Raw genomic sequence first — 18,833 nt, forward strand, 5'->3', positions numbered from 1 at the left:
TGTCACATCATGGGTTTTCTTTAGTTTGTGTAGTGCATACAAAAAGACTCAGAAAGGGATCTAACAAAACCACAAGATAAGATTTAAAAACACATCATATTTTCTATGACATTGTCCTTGGCTGTGATTAATTTACCTCAGCTTCACACACCCAGGCATCAGGGACATGCTGCCCTAGACACTGTTCTGGTCTTTGTCACAACAGAAAATTTTCTACAATGCCATTCCTGGTCTTGTGACATGAAGGAGAAAATCTTCATCTGCTTTTTCTCTCTGACATCCAACGCTTCCTCTCCAACATGCAGTTCAGAAAACATATTTTGGTGAAATGCTTCATGTCTTCTGACATCAGGAGATCTATCTCCAGAGCAACATGGTTACTGTGGCTCACATGAATATTGCTAGTCTAAGTCCCTGAGAGAGTCTATAGAGGTGATTTACTATAAGTAACCATTTAAAACCTCAAGGTATTGCAAATATTTTAAAGTGGTATTTTAATGAACATAATTCATTTTACTATAGAGTCTTGTCAGCATCACAGGTAATTTTATTAGCATATTTTATTTCCCCATTTATAAAATTCTAGTACTTTTCTTTAAATAAGGATATCTCTTTATGGTTTCCCTGCTGTGTCACATGCAAAATATCTTACAGGGACAGAAGGAAAACATGTTGGGTTTAATATAAAAACAGTCTATTCTCTGGTAGAGATAAGTCATGGAAAAATGAGATAAAATAAATAGCATTTAACAAATATTTCTGTTTTCCACAGATACATTTTGTATTACTATCTGGCAATATTTTTTCTGTTGCTCTTCCTTGAAAGACTCTTTGACCTTTTTCCTTTTCAGTCCCCCATCCCTGAAAGATATAGGAAAGAAATAGCCTTAAACTCACTTCAGGGTCAAGGCAGGAAAACATTACTATATTTAGACTATGTAGTCAAAGAAATTTCCACTCTTAATATTCTCTAAGTGATTTATACTGCCAAGACTTACTACACCACAATGCCCTCCTTTTAACCCCAGCATTTAACAGGCAAGTAATTAATTTTCACCTAATACTGCTTGCTGTCTAGATCCACCTGTCAGCTTTGTTTCTTTCTATCACTATATTATTCTGATGTAATTGTTCAAGTAATAAAGTAATGTTTTCTGAATCAGAGAGGGACTACAGTGCAAATAAAACAGATTTTAAAGGATTCCATGCTAATGTTTCAGAATACAGAACACCTTTGAAAACAATTCCAGAGGTGTTGCTTCTTACCAAGGAAGCACGGACATTCCTGCCTGAGCAGCAATGACAGCCTTCACTCTGTCAGCAAAGTGAACAGCATCTTCTTCTTCCTGAAAAAATATATGAATTAATTGCTTTATGACATAGACATTTTCTCTGTGCCTCCCTTAAGGAGACAGCTTTTGTCACACAGCAGGCACTGGGGTTTACGGCAGACCCACAAGCCAAATGTGAGCTGCAGGGGAGTTCCAGCTGATTCTGGTTTGACATTATTTGGTGCCGAAAAGAACTACGCGGGAGGCTCTCTGGTTTCTGGGACCCCTCAAGTAACACAGCCTGAAGTCCCAGGTCTAGACAGACCAGGGGATGCATCCCACATTAATCCATGCTCACTTAAAATTAAGACTTCAGTGTTGCTTCCTGGCCTTTGTCCATTAAGTTATCAATAAAGATTCAGAACACCTTGTGTAGTAATGCAGACCTCCTTCCAGACAACGTTTCACAAGCACTTTCAAAACATACAAAAGCATAAGAACCTCTTTGACCATCGGTGGCAGGTACCACACATTGCAGACAATAGCCCAGCTGGTTAGCACATTAAAAGCATAGGTCATCACGGAATGCTTTGTGCTGTTCCAGAAGGCATCTCCAAAGCGAGGGTCATACTGGAAGAAAAGAAAAATAAGCTCCCTTGGTTTAAATCACATAAACTGCTTTTTTTTTTTTTTTGGCCACAAAGTCACAATGCAACTTATTAAATATGGGGAAAATCTAATCACACCTCCTGAAATCATCAGTAAATTCAGAGTAAAGCTTCAACATTTATTACAAGTTTCTAACAGCTAACCTTTACAAGCAATGCATGAACCCAAACTGTGACAGACCTGTTGAAACACAACTATAGCGAAAGATTTATTCAAAACATAAAAACTTGTCATCTGCAGATATGCTGACTCCAAAGATTTCCTTGACAATGCTCGCACCAGTTTTAACAACTTCCATAAGATCAGGCAATATTATAGTTCCATAAAAAGTAACTAATATTTTCAGATGTAGAGTGACCTGGCTAAAGCTACTCAGACTTGAAAGTGCCAAGAAAACTGCCTTTATCCTCAGAGCATGCAAGAGACAGGATAGAAATGACATGTTTCCCATACTGCTTAAAACCACAAGAAGTTTCTGTCTCTCAAGGCTTATTCAGTACTTTATGCACACCAAATATATCTGTTTTCAGGGCTTACACATGAACAGCTTCTCTGACCTGAGAAGCATTTGCAAACAATCCTTCCATGTTTGGAAAACTGCAGTTACAGTACCTTGATTGCTACTGGATGGATGGTTCCTCCTACCTCAAAGCTTCCCTTCTTAAACATCATTACCGATGTGTTGTTAATGCAGGTGCCTGGTCAGAATTAAAATAGATGAAGGGCTTAATCCACTCTGAGAAAAGTATCAGGAAATTAATCTTAAACTGTCTTAAGAAGACTTAGCTGTTAAAGGAGAAAGTAAGCTTTAGTTCTGGAGCATAATCCCAGAGCCTTGTATGTCTTCATTATGTTATATGCTAAAGCAAATAAACTGCCATGAAACTGTTGTAAAATACTAGAACCTGACTTTTAATATCTCAGAAGAACTAATTAATTCTACAAACTAAAAACAAACATCTCACTTCTAAAGACTAGGTATAATAAACTACACTCAATGGCAAGAAGTGAGGAGAGCAATAAAATCAATAAGTTGCTTCCTACCTTCTGGGAAAATTAAAATGGGTAACTTGGCCTTATCTGCAATGTGTTCTCTAATTCTGTGGAGAAAAAATAAAATTCCAGTGCATACTTCATATTTATGTTTGTCCAAGAATCTAAACATCCATTACCTCTTACACAGGATAAGAAAATCCCTAGTGCCAATTGCCCTTTGCCCAGTCAGTTGCCTCAGCTGGAATATGTTCTGATTTCAGGCCTTTATCTCAGTATCTCTTGCTAATTAAAAAAGTAGTTTTTCTACTGTAAAGCTGTATGAAGTTCCATCTTATCATTTTAACCAGAGAATGGTGGTACTTGAAGTGTGTGAAAATAACTTCCCAGATTCCAATTATTAATGCAGTCAAACTTATTTAGACTGAAATATATTCCAAATTTCTAGTTTTCATGCTTTCTAGGTTCACAACATCAGTTTTAAATGTATCTAGTGATTCTCCACATTAAGTATCTTACTACATTTGCTGTGCATCACTTAAAACCACAAATATCACCACTAAGCAGATTACTGACACTAAAATCTGTCATTTTCCAAGACAACTATCTTTCCTATAACTCAAGAGCATGGAGCTCCTCTTCAGCCTGCATTAAAGAACAAAATCAAAACACCATACATCACAAAAAAGAAAAAAAAAGGCAACTGATGACAAAAAAATGACAATACTGATGACAAATTACCACACCTGACCAGACAATGAAGCAAACACCTCATTATCTTACTTTTTCCTCACCAGGTGACGGTCTTTCATTTCTGAGCGTTCAAACAAGACATGCTGAGAGGTTTGCATGCAGGATTTTTGAATAAGTCCCATAAACCCTCCATGTACCTGGCCAACCTACAAGCCCAAAAGAAACTTGTTACAAAGCAAACACAGACACTTAAATGATTAAATTCTAAACAGATTAAACCATTTCTAAGCTTATTGACATATTATAGCAATCCCCTTGGTCATAAATGTGCACACATCTGCTTGCATCTGCTTTTTTGCAGTCTAGAATGCAAGTTTGAATGCTGTCAAATCCCAGTCTTTCTACCAGGAAGTTTATCCTCTTACCCAATGCTAAATCTATGGGTATCTCAACATTACTGATATTCACCAACTGTCTTGTTCATACCAAGGAATAGCATCCATCACTGGCCAGGATTAGAACATCTAGTGGAGATGTGTGGTTGGCAACACAGATGCCTCCTTCCTGTGGTTTGTTTTCCCTGCAATGACAACAGTAAAAGTAATTAGTTAATGTTTATTCTCCAGACTACAGGCCCAATCAGGTGACAAGTGCTGAAAAATACCTAAGTGTCTAAAGACTGTACTACATCATCTACACACACCCTGCCAGTACACAACAGGAAACACTGTAGAGCATGTGAACATCCTGACAGAGTCTGGATGATCCAAACAGCTTTTTGGATCAAGTTGTACCATCACCAAGTACCCAGGCAGTAATGGAATAAGAATCCTGCTCCAAAACTTGAGATGTTAAATACTACAAATAACAAATTCCAGACTAATAAGGGCAACATGGCAGCACTCACCTGTTGTGGAAATGAACGAGGCCACTCAGACATCGGACACCTAAGGTGGCACATATCATCTGGACCTGGTTGCTCAGCCAGCCTTTAACTCTGAAAGAAATGAAGCCATAGATACATTTCCAGTTTTATGGAGTCACACATGCAATGTAAACTCCCTGAGGTATCCCCAATTGCTGTTACTACAAAGACCATACTAAGCCTCACACTGCATGTCTACTTTCAGATGCCATTGCCATTAACTCTCTCTCACAACGCTCTAATTTTACAGGAGAGAAAAAGTCACCCCATGATAGTCCACATCAACCCTCTGGACTCCAGCAGAGTGTTCCAACTACCAGTTCAAATCCTTAAAGAAATACAGAAGAAATTGAAAGAGCCCTCAGCACACACCTACCTGCCATTTGGGAACTGTCCTACTACTGTAGTGGCCAACACCAGCAACAGGACACTGAAAACAGACAAGCAGATGCTACAAAGTAAAATAATCTTAATTAACACAAGAAGCAAAACTAGAGGAGTATGCAAGAAGGTAATCTTATTTGGCCCTTTGATCCACAACACAATGCTTCTTAGCAGCATTAATAACATCTAACTAGCAACAAACCACTCGCTAACTAGCACACAAACCTCCTTCCTCCACTAGCCAATAGTATATTATTTCCCAACTTCTGTAAAAAGTACCATGAAAAATGATCCCGGCAAACTCTGTCTGGCTCACCGGAAAGGCAGCAGGAGGCAATAGCGAATTATGATGCCAGTGACCCACACAGCAGCCAGTTTCCAACTGACATGGTGCAAGTTGGCATTGGTTCTGCTGAGGAGATTCCAGGACAGCAGCTCCTCGGAGCAGAACCGTGGAGTGACTTCATCTTCTGCAACTGCCTCGCAGCCCTTCTTGGAGAAGTACATGATATCAGCAAGGCTGAAACATCCTTGGCACCGGCCAACAATCTCCTCTTCCATGGGGGTCTCATCTCTCTGGATGATCCCTGCATGATCATGAGGAAATGAGCCTTCCTTCCACATGGTGAAATGAACAATATGGATTCCAAAGAGAGTCATATATATGTCAAATACATTTGCTTTTTAGAAACAGCTCTTCTACTCAAGCACCATAATGGCATTGCTATGCCTTATTCATGTACTGATAGTTCATTCCACAAGTTGCTTCTATAATCCTATGCCATATAATGCCCCTAAGTTGCTGAGGAAGAAGAAAAGGATTCTGATCAAGCTGCAAATAAAACCTTGAGCACAGCACCTGCTTCACTGTAGTTTACCAAATAATATAGGCACTCACACCTAGAAATGTCACCTATACACTGCCAAGATGGCAGATCCCTCCTGGTGCCCTGACTCAAATTCAGGCAGAGTTTGTATGATTGTTGTTCTTGCTACTGTTGATTAGCTTTATTGTCTCCCAGCTGTAAAAAACACCTTCCTCTGTATTTTCTTTCTTGGAACCTTATACCTTCCCCCATCCCTTCTTCATTAAGAATCACTTCGCTACCAAGAAACTTGAAAGTGCCTGGATTTCCACCACCCCAGACATACAAAGCATTACACAGACACATTGTGCAGGAAGAATGACAACACATTCTTGCTTTGCTATTTGTAAAATCATACCCCATAGGACAGCCACACGGCAAGTCTGATAGCTGAGCTGAGGTCACTCTGAGACCAAATTCTTATCTGGCTGGTTGCTGTAATTGAAGTTTTCTTGCTTCATACCAGCTAACACTTGGCTTTTTTGTTTGCCCCCCCCCCCCCTTTTTTTATTGGGGGGGTGGGGGGGAGTGTGTGTATTGGATGACATTAAATATGCATTGTAAAAAGACAATTTATCTTGATCAACCAACCCCTCATCAGAATCACAAAACTTTCCCCCATCTGTACTTTAGTAAAACCTTCAACTTTCAGGAAATCATCAGACCAGAAAATTATAAGCTGACAAATAAGGAACCTACATGACTAATGACACTACAGGTAAAAGGATAACTATGAGAACTTAACTCACTCCCATGTGGTCAAAGAAAGGAAAAATATTTAGGGAAAAAAACTATTTGGATTTTATCATCATATCTAGAAAAGGATGCTGTAACTCTTTTACTTGAAAAGACCCTGGATTTTTTGCATTCTGGGAGTTACAAGAAGCAAAAGATAACCATGCAGAGCCATGTCAAGCACAAAGAACACTCGTTCCTCCTAATCCTGTAAAGAGAGAGCTGATGAAGCCAGAAAGCAAAAAACTTATGAAAACAGGGATGCTTCCCAAATGTTTATGAGCAACATCTTTCTATACCCACACTAGTCTCTAATTCCTTTTATTCACGAAACTCAATCAGAGATTATCTTTTTTATAACACGTTTATGTAGGTTTGTAACTTCAATGGATATTTGCTCATCAAACTCCTTTCTAAGATTCTTAAATAGTTGCCTTTTTACAAAATTAATAGTGCTGTGTCCCCTTCATCCAGAGATCTTACCAGTGGAGATTAAATTTTCAAGTGCCATCGCCTTCTGCTTTTTTACTCCCTCCTCAATCTGCAGGGTGGCCCACTGTTCCCAAAACAAGAAAAGTAGATGTTGATCATTTTCATTTCATCATTTCCAGACATTCTGCAATTACCTCAGGTGAATTCTCTGAGCCTCTTTTACCCCTGACAGGTCTTAGATTTTCATTTTTCAAATTCAGCCTGAAGGGTGCCCTCCATGCCTCCTGTTTAATTTGTTACATAGATGACCTTTTGCCATTTCCAGTAAAAATTATTTGGCTCAAACTTCTTTTCACGACACAGGCAGTTGGCTTTTTCTGGGGGTCCAACAAATTACTGAGCTACTTATGAGACCATAGATCCAACATGTCCAAAACTCTCTCCTCTCCAGATAGCTTTAGGCAATAGGATTATACAAAGTAATATCACTGACATTAGAGACATGCCAGAAAAATAGATCTAAAAAAATGAACCTTAAAGAATAAAAGAGATTTCATGATTTTGAGGGCATTCAAGTGGACTCTGTTGACAGAAAACAGAACTGGCAACATTTTGCATCAATAGTATTTCAGAAGGTAGCAGCTTTGGTAATGAGCTTTCACCCTTCCCTGTATTCATATTTTTGAGCTAAACCGTTTCTTCTCCATGTGCAGGGCATCATAAAAGTCTCAATTAGCAAAATCAAATAAAAAAGTGTGCCTGATTTTTTAAGTTTTCCTAGTTTTGAATGTTTTCATCATGCATACATAGACATATAAATAGTAGCTCTCATAAGTACTAAAATTGGGCTGTATTTATGTCCACCTGTTAGGCAGGTGCCCTAACAAAGGGCACAGGATGCTTGAGCATAGGCTCTTACTATTAAAGGCTCAGTGACCCACTCAGTTTATGCCTTCACCTGAAATTAAAGTTTCCCATCTCCCAAGAGATAAGGATAATCCATCTGCTTCATATAAACTCTTGCTAAATACCCTATTTCCCTCTAGCTGACATGTGCAGCTACACAAGCCACCACAAAGCTGATCTCAAATAGTTCCTACTACATTATAACAAGTCTCATGTGCAAACACCAGCCAGCTTTGTGCCACCCTTAAGTTTAGCATGCTTTCTACCAGCTCTTTCTGTAGCTATTAAAGTTAACTCAGTAACAAAATGGACACTTTGCCTTGACATAATTAGGATATTTTAGTTACCTTTAGCTGACCTTTTTTTTTTTATCAGCCATCATAAAATAAAAGAAAAAATTGAAGGCAGAATAGGCTTTGATGTGGTATTCTAAACTCCATACAAACCATCTTTAATAACACCATAAAGCAAACAACCCCCCCAAAAAATAAATTAAAAAACCCACACCACAGACCGTCATCTTGTCTATACTTCCCAATTATTCTCCTGAAAAGGTCAACAGGTACATCATCTCTCACAATCTTTCGCAACACATGGAGAGTCATTCAGAATGGTGGAGCCAGGGGATGTCATGAAAACAGCAGCCCACACACTGAGAAATGAAAGAACATACAGAACAGGTACAGGAACGTTGCAAAAGAGAGTAAAGGCAGACGTGGAAAATTTAACCTCTTTAAAAAATACTGCTGGTCCTCATCCCTTCCCCAACATCCTTTAGGATAGTTGCATGGCACAAGGGAGGAAAAAGTATAAAGTATAAAATATAAAATATTTGAGACTGACAAATAAAGCCTTCTGCCTTAGTCTCTGCTTTCCTGTCTCCTGTCTGCCATCCTTATCTCACCTATCATTGTCCTCCTACATAAAAAAGCACCTGTCAACTGGCCAGCACTGCCAGAAGTGAGCTTGCTCATACTGTCCTGAAGGATCTGGAATACCTCCAGGAGGCTGGCTTTTGATTCCCAGATAGAAAAAGGGTGACAATCACTGATCAAGCTGACTCCGAAAATACACATTAACTAATCTAAATGAGCAAGACAAGTCAAAGCCCAAAAATGTATAGAGCTTACTAGTAAATCATAAAATATTGCCTCCTAGCACAGAGAAAGAGTGGGGCAAAAGTGTCAGACTAACTAAATAGTCAAGGCTACAAAGGCAGTGTCTAAGAAAGATGAGGAAGAGCTTTCAAAGGCTGAACAGGGCTCATTAGCTTGGAAAAGAGCTGGCTGAGATGGGTTAAGACAGGCATCTACAAAGTCTAGACTGGCACAGAGCAGGTGCTTAGGGAATAGTTATCAGTTTTCTCTTCTACTACAAGAACTGAGTTTTACCATGAGAAAGCTTTGGGCAGAGTGTGTGAGTAAGAAAAAAGGCAATATATTTCCACAAACCATCATAGGACACAAAATTCTCCTAACTCATGGCTTGGCATGGGAGGCTGAAGCACAAGCAGTGAGGTGGGAATACAGCTGTTCTGTCACGCAGGTCTTAGGCTTTCAGTCAAACCATGGAATTGACACCTGTCAAAGCCATCTGTCTGGGTCAAACCCTAGACTAATTAACTGAGGGGTGGCTACTGAATTGTTCTGCATTTGGTAGCATCTGTATGTATAATCTGTTTTCAAAAATGAAATAAGGTTTTGTGATCACCTTTGTATTGCACAGCATTGAGACAGAACTGTCACGCTGGTCTTCATTGCAAAACAGTAATGAAAGGATGTTTTAAATACCTTACAAAAAAACCACCGATGTTGCAACACAGAATTTAAGTATTAAATGTAGCAACTTCATTCCTACGTTTGCTGACTGAATGAGAGCTCAGGTGTTGTTCTTTCCTCACTCCCATTTCTGAAGTGATGAGGACACAAGGAGTCCAAACACCACACAGTTGATCCCACCTGGAATACTGAATACTTGACAGCTTAGTTCCAACAGCCCATTTGTTTGAGCTTCCTGTAATTACATTCTAAACAAAATGAGGGTGCCCAATATTTCACTACGTTAATTACTGTCTTCACAGGACATGACATGAAACAAATATGTGGAATGTTCATTTTCTGAGATCTCATTTCTTGCAGGATTTTTCCTCCCTTTTCCCTTTCAAGTACAGCTCAATACTCCATTTTTCCATACTATGTAATAATTCAGCTTTGCCTCTCTCCCCATATTTTAATACCTCTTCTCCCATATTCTCATAAAAGGTTTTTCTAATTACTCATTACATGAACTTTTTGCAATCTTTTCCTCATGTGTGACAAAGGCTTTGGGGCAATTCTTCTAAGTAAAGTCTTCCATTATGGTGGTGAAGAGAAGGTTGGTAGGTTTTAGCACAAAATAAAATCACCATCTGAGATCAAGCACTCATGACCTCTTCATCCAACAGTGGTTTCTGCCTGGCCTCATTTCCCCTTGCCCATCACAAACTTGAACCCAGATGAAATGGTGTGAGTGTTACACTCAGTGTCTGAGAGGATGTGACAGTCCACCCTCAGACTGTGAAAAGGACTCACAAATCTCCCAGCTGTTCCATGAGTACTTATGAAATGGGTTGAGAATGGTTTCTTTGGGATAAAAGCACAGGTATAATTTACTTGAGTTTTGATGGAGAGGCCAGCTAAGGATAACCATGTACTTAGAGGCACACCAGTGCAGTTTTTCAGCACTGAAAACTGAAGTGTCTGTCATCTGCCATACTCCAGTAGGAGTTTACAGTATATAAACTACCTGTGTGTGCAAGCGTGCTCTCAATGCAAAAACTACTCACAATTTTTAGCTGGCTGATTTCTTTTTCTCAAGAAGCAACAATGTTCCAATTTAATACAGAAGTTCAGATCTGGTAAAACTCCAAGAATATTTCTTGGCAAATGGAGCTGCAGCTGTTTAATGTGTTTCTTTGACTCTTCATAGGGCTCTGAGAGCACAGCATAGATTTCATCCTAGCAAATGCATCTTCTTTGGCAATTGCTGGAGTAACATCCCTGGCAGATTTGCTAATATTCTCATCTCCAACAAACCCCAGGATGGACAAAGCTCAGAGAAAAGACATTATTTACAAATAAAAGTTTTCATGCATAAAAGTGAAAAAATAACCCAAGCAAAACGCAAACCACATTCACCTTTATAATTTCCAGAAATTTTTGAAGGATAAATTAAGGGTGATATATATAATAATAATTATAGGCTAGCAGATATGCAGTTGAGACTTTTCTCTATTGGAGGTCTTTTGCTATTTTATTATCTATATGTCCTCAAAAAAAACCCCAAAAAACCAAACAAAAAACCAACCACAAAAAGCACCTGCAAACAGAAACAGCCACCCCAGATTTTCAAATCTAGAATCTTGCTTTTATAAAATGATTCATTTTCATTCTAAAATAACAAGTATCTATATTCCTTGATAGAAAAGCAACAGAGGGCAAAAAATATTTCCGTACATGATTACATCTTTCCCCTTTATTCTAATCACCATTCACAGTGCTAAAATACTTCAGTGAAGTCAAGAAATCAAAGTGACTTATCATATGCCACAATTATTCATTGCTTAGTGATAGATCTGAAAACTTGAGCTTTATTCTAAAACACCTTTTTTGTTCCCAGCAAATTAAGTAAGATCTAAAGATAAATTTTCTTTGAAAACAGAACTTTAAAAATTATTTTTTGACTTTTAAGTCCTTGATTTCAGTCTCCACTCTTCTATTTTTCTCAAGTTGTCAAACATGGAGGAAAATAAAACATGCTTTCCCTCTGCTCAGCTGTAAGAAAAAAACTCCTTAGGTGAGAAGTTTTCTATTAATTTTCCTGGTCTACATAACAGACCAAGTCAAACACAACACAAGGAGAGACCAGCCATAGTGCTCAAGGTTGGATTTTTGCTGAAGCATCACCCAGTTGTTTGGCACTTCCTAGAGCAGTGATATTCCTGCAATATAGTCAGTAGTGCGCCAATATGTGATAATAAGCATCTTCAGCATTTCCAGCTCAGCTCTCTGGGGAGGCATCCTGTTTCACCATTCCAGAAGACAACAGGAACTACAGATAGTCTCTGTGCATTATCCCATTAACCATATCGCAGGAACACAACACCACAGCTAGAAACCAGTCAACACCCCTCTAGGCTTTCTGTGTCAGGTTGTTCATACCTCAAACAAGCCTGCTTTAAGACTGACTTATCCCAAACTGCAATTTTGGCCGTATTCTGCTGAAAAAGCCCCATGACTCCAAGAATAGGCCCAGCAATTCCTTTAACCTAGTATTTTCCAGTCCTACCCTTTCTTCCAAAGAGCCTAGTGAGCCACATTATAAGCAAAGGGGACCTAACATCCCCTCCCCATCCTTTCTCCCTCCCATTTCCCACCAATCCCAAGATACTCTTGTGGCACAATGAGAAGCATTTGACAATACTTCAACGAAAACCATTGGAATTAATTGTAAGATGAAAACAGAGGAAACTCCTTTTTTGCCCACAGGACAATTAGGGAACAGCTTTGGACAAAAGAACAAAATGAGCCAGCCTAAACAGCAGTGCATGGAGTTGTGCTGTTCCTGTTATTAGATGCTGTGGCACCAGGGAGCTAGACACAAAAGGCTATAACTGATCACATAACAATTAATGTATTTATTTTTCAATATATTGATCCTTCACACTGTGAGCATGGAATTATCATGCTCATAACCTGCTACAAAAACTGTGGAGAGAAAAATGCCTAATGTGCTTTATGAAAGAAGTGCCTTCCTACATAAAACACACACTGAGTGGGTCAAAGGTCTCTTAAAGTTGGGAAATGCACAGGGAAAAAAACCCCAGAAATTATTTTTGATGCTCACAAACTACAGCAGCAAAGCCGTCCAGAGACAGGTTTGATAAGATAGTAGCTCTTAATTAGGGCATGAATAGGAATTTAATTAGCATACCACTGGCTGATTAAAAAATATTTCACATATAAAGGCCAGTATTACACACAGCCACCACAGGCAGCCATTGCCCACTGACATCAGTATCTGAAAAAAATAAGTGATCCCTAAATTTTGCAGTCTGCTAAATGTACACTGTGCTAAATGATGTTCATACAACGGTAGGGAGATAGTGCACAAGAGCTCTTAATCAGTATTAAAACAAATAAAACAAACAACCTTCCCCAAACCCACAAACAAGCAAACAAAAAACCCCCAACAACAACAAATTAAAGAGAACATGAGACAAATAAAAGACAGAATTGACAAGGTAAGATGGTCATGATATTAACTGTATTACACTGTTACAGACATGTTCTACTGCAAAACAAATTACTCCAACGACTTAATAATAATAGCCACAATAATAGTAACATGTTTTCTGTCACAAGTAGAAAGTATATTCACAGAAAGCAGGTTTATGCCAGAACCATAAAGTTAATCTATTGGAAAATGGAAATGCCTCACTGCTCAATATGATGAATTCACAGCACCTACTTCCGGCTAATAATGGATATCAAAAGTCAAACTTGAAAAACTAAATCAGATTCTGGCTTATAAAAAGCCCAAGAAACATTTTAATGATAGAAGCAGATCAGGATCTTTGCCATGATCTGTTTATCTCTAGAAAAATTACACTTTTAGAAGGTTGCAGACATATTCCTTTAAGACTTCTACAGCAGAAGTTGAACTGCTAGATCCCCCAGATTTATAACTGGGTGAAGCAAAGACACAGAATCAATATTCTTACCTGGAGTATTAATTCCATGCAATTAAAACAATCCAAGTAAAACCACTGAAACTGATATACATCTAAAATACATGCTTTTATTACTTACCAACTTCCACAAACTAATAGATCTTTTTCTTTATACTTGACTTGTCGTGAGTATTCTACTTGCATAAAGCATTCTAACAAGCATGAACTAGAAGAAAGTACCATGGAATCTCTACTTTAACCCCAAAAAAAACCTCAAACCAGTAGCAGATTATAAACCAGCACATAACTAGATATCATTAAAGACACCCCTCAAAAGATCATCACATAAAGTACAGCTGCAAACAACACATGCAAGTTAATGGATTTTTTTCTGTTGACTTTTATGACATTTCTATCAAATGTACACATTTTTATTTTTTTATTAAACATGTCCTGTAGCAGACACATACCTTTTGAATCTACTTCTCAACTTACCTCTAATATTTTAATTACAATTTTCACATAGAAATGAGAAATCCCCAGTGACACTCGAAATATCGAAGGCAGTAAAATTAATGCCACAAACAAAATCATCCAGACAGACAAAATCTTGCCTTCTGCAAGGCCATGGTCTTCTCTATTTTCTTCCATGTTTGCTTCTCCAAAATGCCAACCAGCTGCCTTTCTGAGAATATATGCTCATCTGTAGTGGAAAATCTAGCAAGCTTCAAGAGATAGAGGCAAATCAAAATTACACATTCTAAGAGCCACAGCTGTCTCTAGGAGAAGGCTGTTGCTCACTGAAGACTGACACTACCGATACTCTCAATGGTAAGGTAATTTCTACTTTTGTCCCGCCCTAACTCCACCCACTTCCTTGTAATTGATAAGCATTAGCTCACCAGGGGAGAAGGAAAAAAAAAAACATGATAAGTAATAATATATGTTAGATAATTAGATGCTGCCAATAAGGATCCTTGTCAATGTGACAACTGGTTTTCACAAGGTGTCCTGCCAATAAATTACAATGCAGAACTACGTGGGTGTGTTTTTCAGACTGCCTAAAATCTTTTCTTCTAAAACTTGTTAATACACATGAAGCATTCCTCCAGCTGACGTTTGTACAAATCTGTGACTTATTCAGTCAGGTTTTCTATTTCATGGTGAGATAACTGCCTTGTTTTGGTATTCAAACAAATGAGTGAAACAGAAGCTTGAGGTTCAAGTCAGGCTTTTTCTGTTTTATTTTGTTTTTTAATAACAAGTATGAAATGAGGATGCAAGTTTCAGCAGGCAAGGATTGAGAAGACAATAAACCTGCTCTCTCCACTCTATCTCTATCAGAAATTAGCCAAAAAGCCTGTATTACAAGGTTACAAAATACACTGTGGTGAAGTAACAAGCCATCTATCTTTGCACCTATTCAACTACAGAACTGAAATGCAAGAGATAATTCTGTTTCTCCTTCTAGCCTATCAAATTCCAATAATTTAATTCAGTATTTTTTAGAAAATACCCTGCTCAACCACTTACAGCCACCCCTCTCCCGCCTTTTTGTGTGCATCAGAGATGATACAAAGGTGAATAACTAGAGCCTCAGGGGAGCCCACCAGCTGCTCATTTACTTCTTTACTATCTTCCCACAGACCAAATTAACCAGTCTTGGTGGAATGTGCATTTAAAACACAACTTCCAAGATAGTGACATGCCACCCCACCAAAGGAAAAGATCTTTCCTTTGCCAATACTTACATTGGTGTGTTTGTCTGAAGCTGGGCCTGTCCTTTTAAAATAGTCCCACCCCCAAGTACCATTGCTTGGTTTGTGTTGTGGAGTAGATGGGTTCCTTAGAAATGGAATCAGCCCCAAAGATCCTGTGTAGAATGTGCACCCAAAACTGTCCAGGCAGTAAGAGAAGCACAGCTGTTAGAGGGGGCTGCACCACCTCTAATTTACACCATGCACCCAGGTACCAGCATGTAGATTCCTGATACTTGCAAGCCCATGTGAATCCATGAAATGCTTCTTGTGCTGCATAGTGAGTCAAGTAGCTTCTGTACCTTCAGATTTGCCGCTGCATGATATCCGTCAGGTCTTTCAAATTACATTGCAAGCTTATCCAGCAATATAACTTCTCTTTTGCATATTTTCATTACTTAGCTTCTTTACTTTCTCTCCCCTTGCTGGCTGTCTTCTGAGCCTTCTGTATCCTCTGCAAAAGCTCACTGGTTTGTTTTTTAAGTGTTTCTGTCTTCCCAATGATCTTTCTCTCAGTGGCAACCTTGAGCCACTCACTCTCCACACTGCTGCTGCCAGGTACACCACTATTTCTCACCTGCCTCCCAAAAGGCTTCTCTGGAAAAATGCTCCATTGTAAAACAGCTTTGCTCACCCGTTTCTCTTTAGCTACCATTCCTTATTCGCCTTTCTGGTTTCTCCCTCGAGTGGCTTGCCCAGCTAACACACGTTCCCTAGCATGGCCTTTGGTGGAGAGCTGGAGGAGAGAACATTGATCCACCTGGCAGCACCTGTGAATAGCTACCACCATCAGCCTTGGCACAGGGGATCAGTATGCCCCTTGTCTGGGTGCTAAAAACCCTGTGGGCGGGTGGGTGGAGGTAATTTCTGGGACCTGATTTGAGGCAGAAAAGGTGGGAAAAATGAAGTATTGCAAGGAACAGGAATATGTGGCCATTCATTTGGTGGAATGCCTCAGCAATAAGTTTAGGCAGACACAAGACAGGTAATTTCTTAAAAGAATAGAGGGAAAGACAGACTTCCCTAGCCTGGGTGGGAGGAAGAAGCTTCCTCTCCTGGATAAGGGAGAGTTGTTTTTCATCCCGTGAAACCATATAAAGAAAGAACTGAAGAGTTTCTAGTAGCCTCTCTATTGAGGTGGTCAAACCATCTAGCCCAAAGGTGCTACAAGATCCATATGGCCAAGGCTCTTACATTTATTCTTTGCCTTATCCACTTTCTACCTCCCAAAATAATGAAAACCATTTTGATGTTCTTACTATTCTGTTACCATTGATGTTACATGGATTGGAGAGAAAAAGGAACAATCAAACACACAAATAAAAAACCTGCACCTTAACTGCCCAAATTTGGAATGACACAAATATCAAGGAGATTCTGCACACCCACCTATTAACGGTATGGAGTAAAAATTCTAACTCAATGAAAAATTGTCCTAAAACCCACTTAGGAATGAATCTGAGTACTGGAACTTGTCCAATCATGACCAAGTAGTTCAATCTTGTTAAATTTCTGCCAAAAAATGGCTGCCAAATGGCTTCTAAAGCATCTTTATGTTCTTGAGACCATGAGCATTAAAACAACTGAGTGGACTTAGCACTGTATGTCTTAACTCCAAAGCCCTTGAGACTGCTATAGAAGTGAATATGGATTTGAATTTTATCTCTTCCCTGAATGAAGGTAATGAACTTGCTCATGATTTGAAGAAAAAAGGAAATTCTTTATTTCTCCAGGAAATTCATAACATAGCTTCCTATTTTTTGGTCAGAAATTTGGCATAGCTTTTTGAACCCCATCACAATAATTTATTGTTGTTGTTGTTGTTGTTGTTGTTGTTATTATCAATAATAATAATATTTCAGATAAGCCATGAAATGTCATTTTTGTCAAATTCCAATGTGAAGAGATACGCATCCAACACTAAGCTGAATAAATACTGTCACGTCGTGCAGCCCACACCACAAGGACAGGCCACAATTGCAACAGGTCAGTGTGGAAGAAAAGAGGGGGTGATGGGTCTTAGGTGGAAAATCCAAGGGTCCTTTAATATTAGCAGTGGAGCGCTCCTGAATACAGCCACACTCTAAGACCCCAAACAAAGGATGATCCCAATTTATATATACTAGCTTTGAACCTTCTAGAAACATTCTAACCAATTATGAATGACCATGTAATTCATATTAATATAGTAACTCCCATGATCCAAGCAAATGAACTCACCCTAATTTAAACAATATCCCCAAACTTAGGGTGTTGCCTTCCATGGCCCCAGGTTGATCCCAGTCAGGGCTGGCCCACTGGCCGAATCAGGCCACCAGGCCACCACAAACTACAGTTTGTAATGTGGCTACATAAATTTCCACAGCAAAATAATTGCATCCACTGACTAAACAGAGCTTCTGCATGTCATTCTTTTGCCCTTTTTGTCCCTCTTACCAACAGCCAGCCTACTGCAATCATGTCTGTTTTGAAGTTGTGAAAAAGGCTTTATCCAGAAGTGGGAAGGTATTGCAAATAATTCAAACAAACATACAGCAACAGAATGTAGCACTCATCTGTAAAGTCCAGTAAATAATGATGAATTTATACCAAATGACCACAAGCACTTTTTTATGGTGAAGTACCCCATATGTCAGGAAAACCCACCAGAAAATGTGCAAAATTCTCTGTTCATTTGGAAGAATGGAATCCAACTTAGAAGAAAGTGGTATGGATGACACAGGAGGAACCCAAGAGCAAAGCTCCCTTTAATTTAATGAATCTCAAATTGATACCCACAAGCATAAGAAATTCACTTGAAACAATTCCTGGTCTCCTAGGGAAATGAGAAGGAGATGGAATGGGGATCAGCTGCCTACTCTAGGTTCTAGACCCCTTGAAGTCATTCTACTGATTTCATATTGCAAAACATTGCCTATTGCCTAACTGCCAATTGTCAGAGGGAACCGGAATTATGACCCATTTATTTTTTCAACGTAAGAAGAAGCAAACACAGCACTTAGCTGTGTCTACATGTAGTGCCTCACATGAAAGGGTTAAATCAGGCATAAAGAGCCCTTTCCTGCACAGCAGTGGTTATACAGCAGTCAGCTTTTAAGCAGGTTCTACACTGTGAACAGATAAAAAACTGCAGTGGGAGGTGACAGCTTTCAAGAAGTGCCACTATGGTTTTGCCTTCCCTCTGACACACAGAGGGAACACAGCCTGGAAATAACACTCACCATGGTCTTCAAAAAGAATCACACAGTCACAGAAATTTTGGCAAACACTTTCCAGGTATGCTTCCTTCCTATCCAGCACTAACCATACCAGTGACTCCAAGGGTATGTCAGGGGAGAGTTTGCAGCCTGCCTTTCTTGTAGCACCTTTCTTATCAGATCACACAAACATCACATGTCACTAGCAGATACGGCCCCAAAGCAGCACTGACACATCAGCTTCAGCCAGGTGGTGCTTCAGATGCTGAAGTGTAGTGGTTTAGATTTGTTAATT

At 39.1% G+C, this 18,833-nt stretch overlaps 1 protein-coding gene across 13 annotated transcripts in view; it reads right to left on the minus strand.

The window, feature by feature from the left end:
* LOC111928866 (glycerol-3-phosphate acyltransferase 3-like) overlaps positions 1 to 18,833 on the minus strand; it is a 25,164-nt gene continuing 6,331 nt past the window's right edge. For 5 of the 13 annotated variants that reach the window (XM_086889605.1, XM_086889608.1, XM_086889606.1 and 2 more), the window contains 11 exons: positions 7,020 to 7,092; positions 5,252 to 5,522; positions 4,928 to 5,002; positions 4,534 to 4,623; positions 4,113 to 4,206; positions 3,717 to 3,832; positions 2,985 to 3,040; positions 2,553 to 2,638; positions 1,773 to 1,901; positions 1,267 to 1,346; positions 1 to 861 (listed from right to left, as the gene is read on the minus strand). In XM_086889605.1, the coding sequence (XP_086745731.1) occupies positions 747 to 861; positions 1,267 to 1,346; positions 1,773 to 1,901; positions 2,553 to 2,638; positions 2,985 to 3,040; positions 3,717 to 3,832; positions 4,113 to 4,206; positions 4,534 to 4,623; positions 4,928 to 5,002; positions 5,252 to 5,522; positions 7,020 to 7,047 (1,140 nt within the window). In that variant the 5' untranslated portion in view covers positions 7,048 to 7,092 and the 3' untranslated portion in view covers positions 1 to 746. Of the gene's footprint in view, positions 862 to 1,266; positions 1,347 to 1,772; positions 1,902 to 2,552; positions 2,639 to 2,984; positions 3,041 to 3,716; positions 3,833 to 4,112; positions 4,207 to 4,533; positions 4,624 to 4,927; positions 5,003 to 5,251; positions 5,523 to 7,019; positions 7,093 to 8,388; positions 8,527 to 14,079; positions 14,446 to 18,833 lie in introns of those variants that run through there. The other 8 variants (XM_023926322.2, XM_023926324.2, XM_086889601.1 and 5 more) reach the window with 8 other exon arrangements.

Source organism: Cyanistes caeruleus, chromosome 5 (genome assembly GCF_971803275.1).
Source record: "Cyanistes caeruleus chromosome 5, bCyaCae1.hap1.1, whole genome shotgun sequence".
Taxonomy (NCBI): domain Eukaryota; kingdom Metazoa; phylum Chordata; class Aves; order Passeriformes; family Paridae; genus Cyanistes; species Cyanistes caeruleus.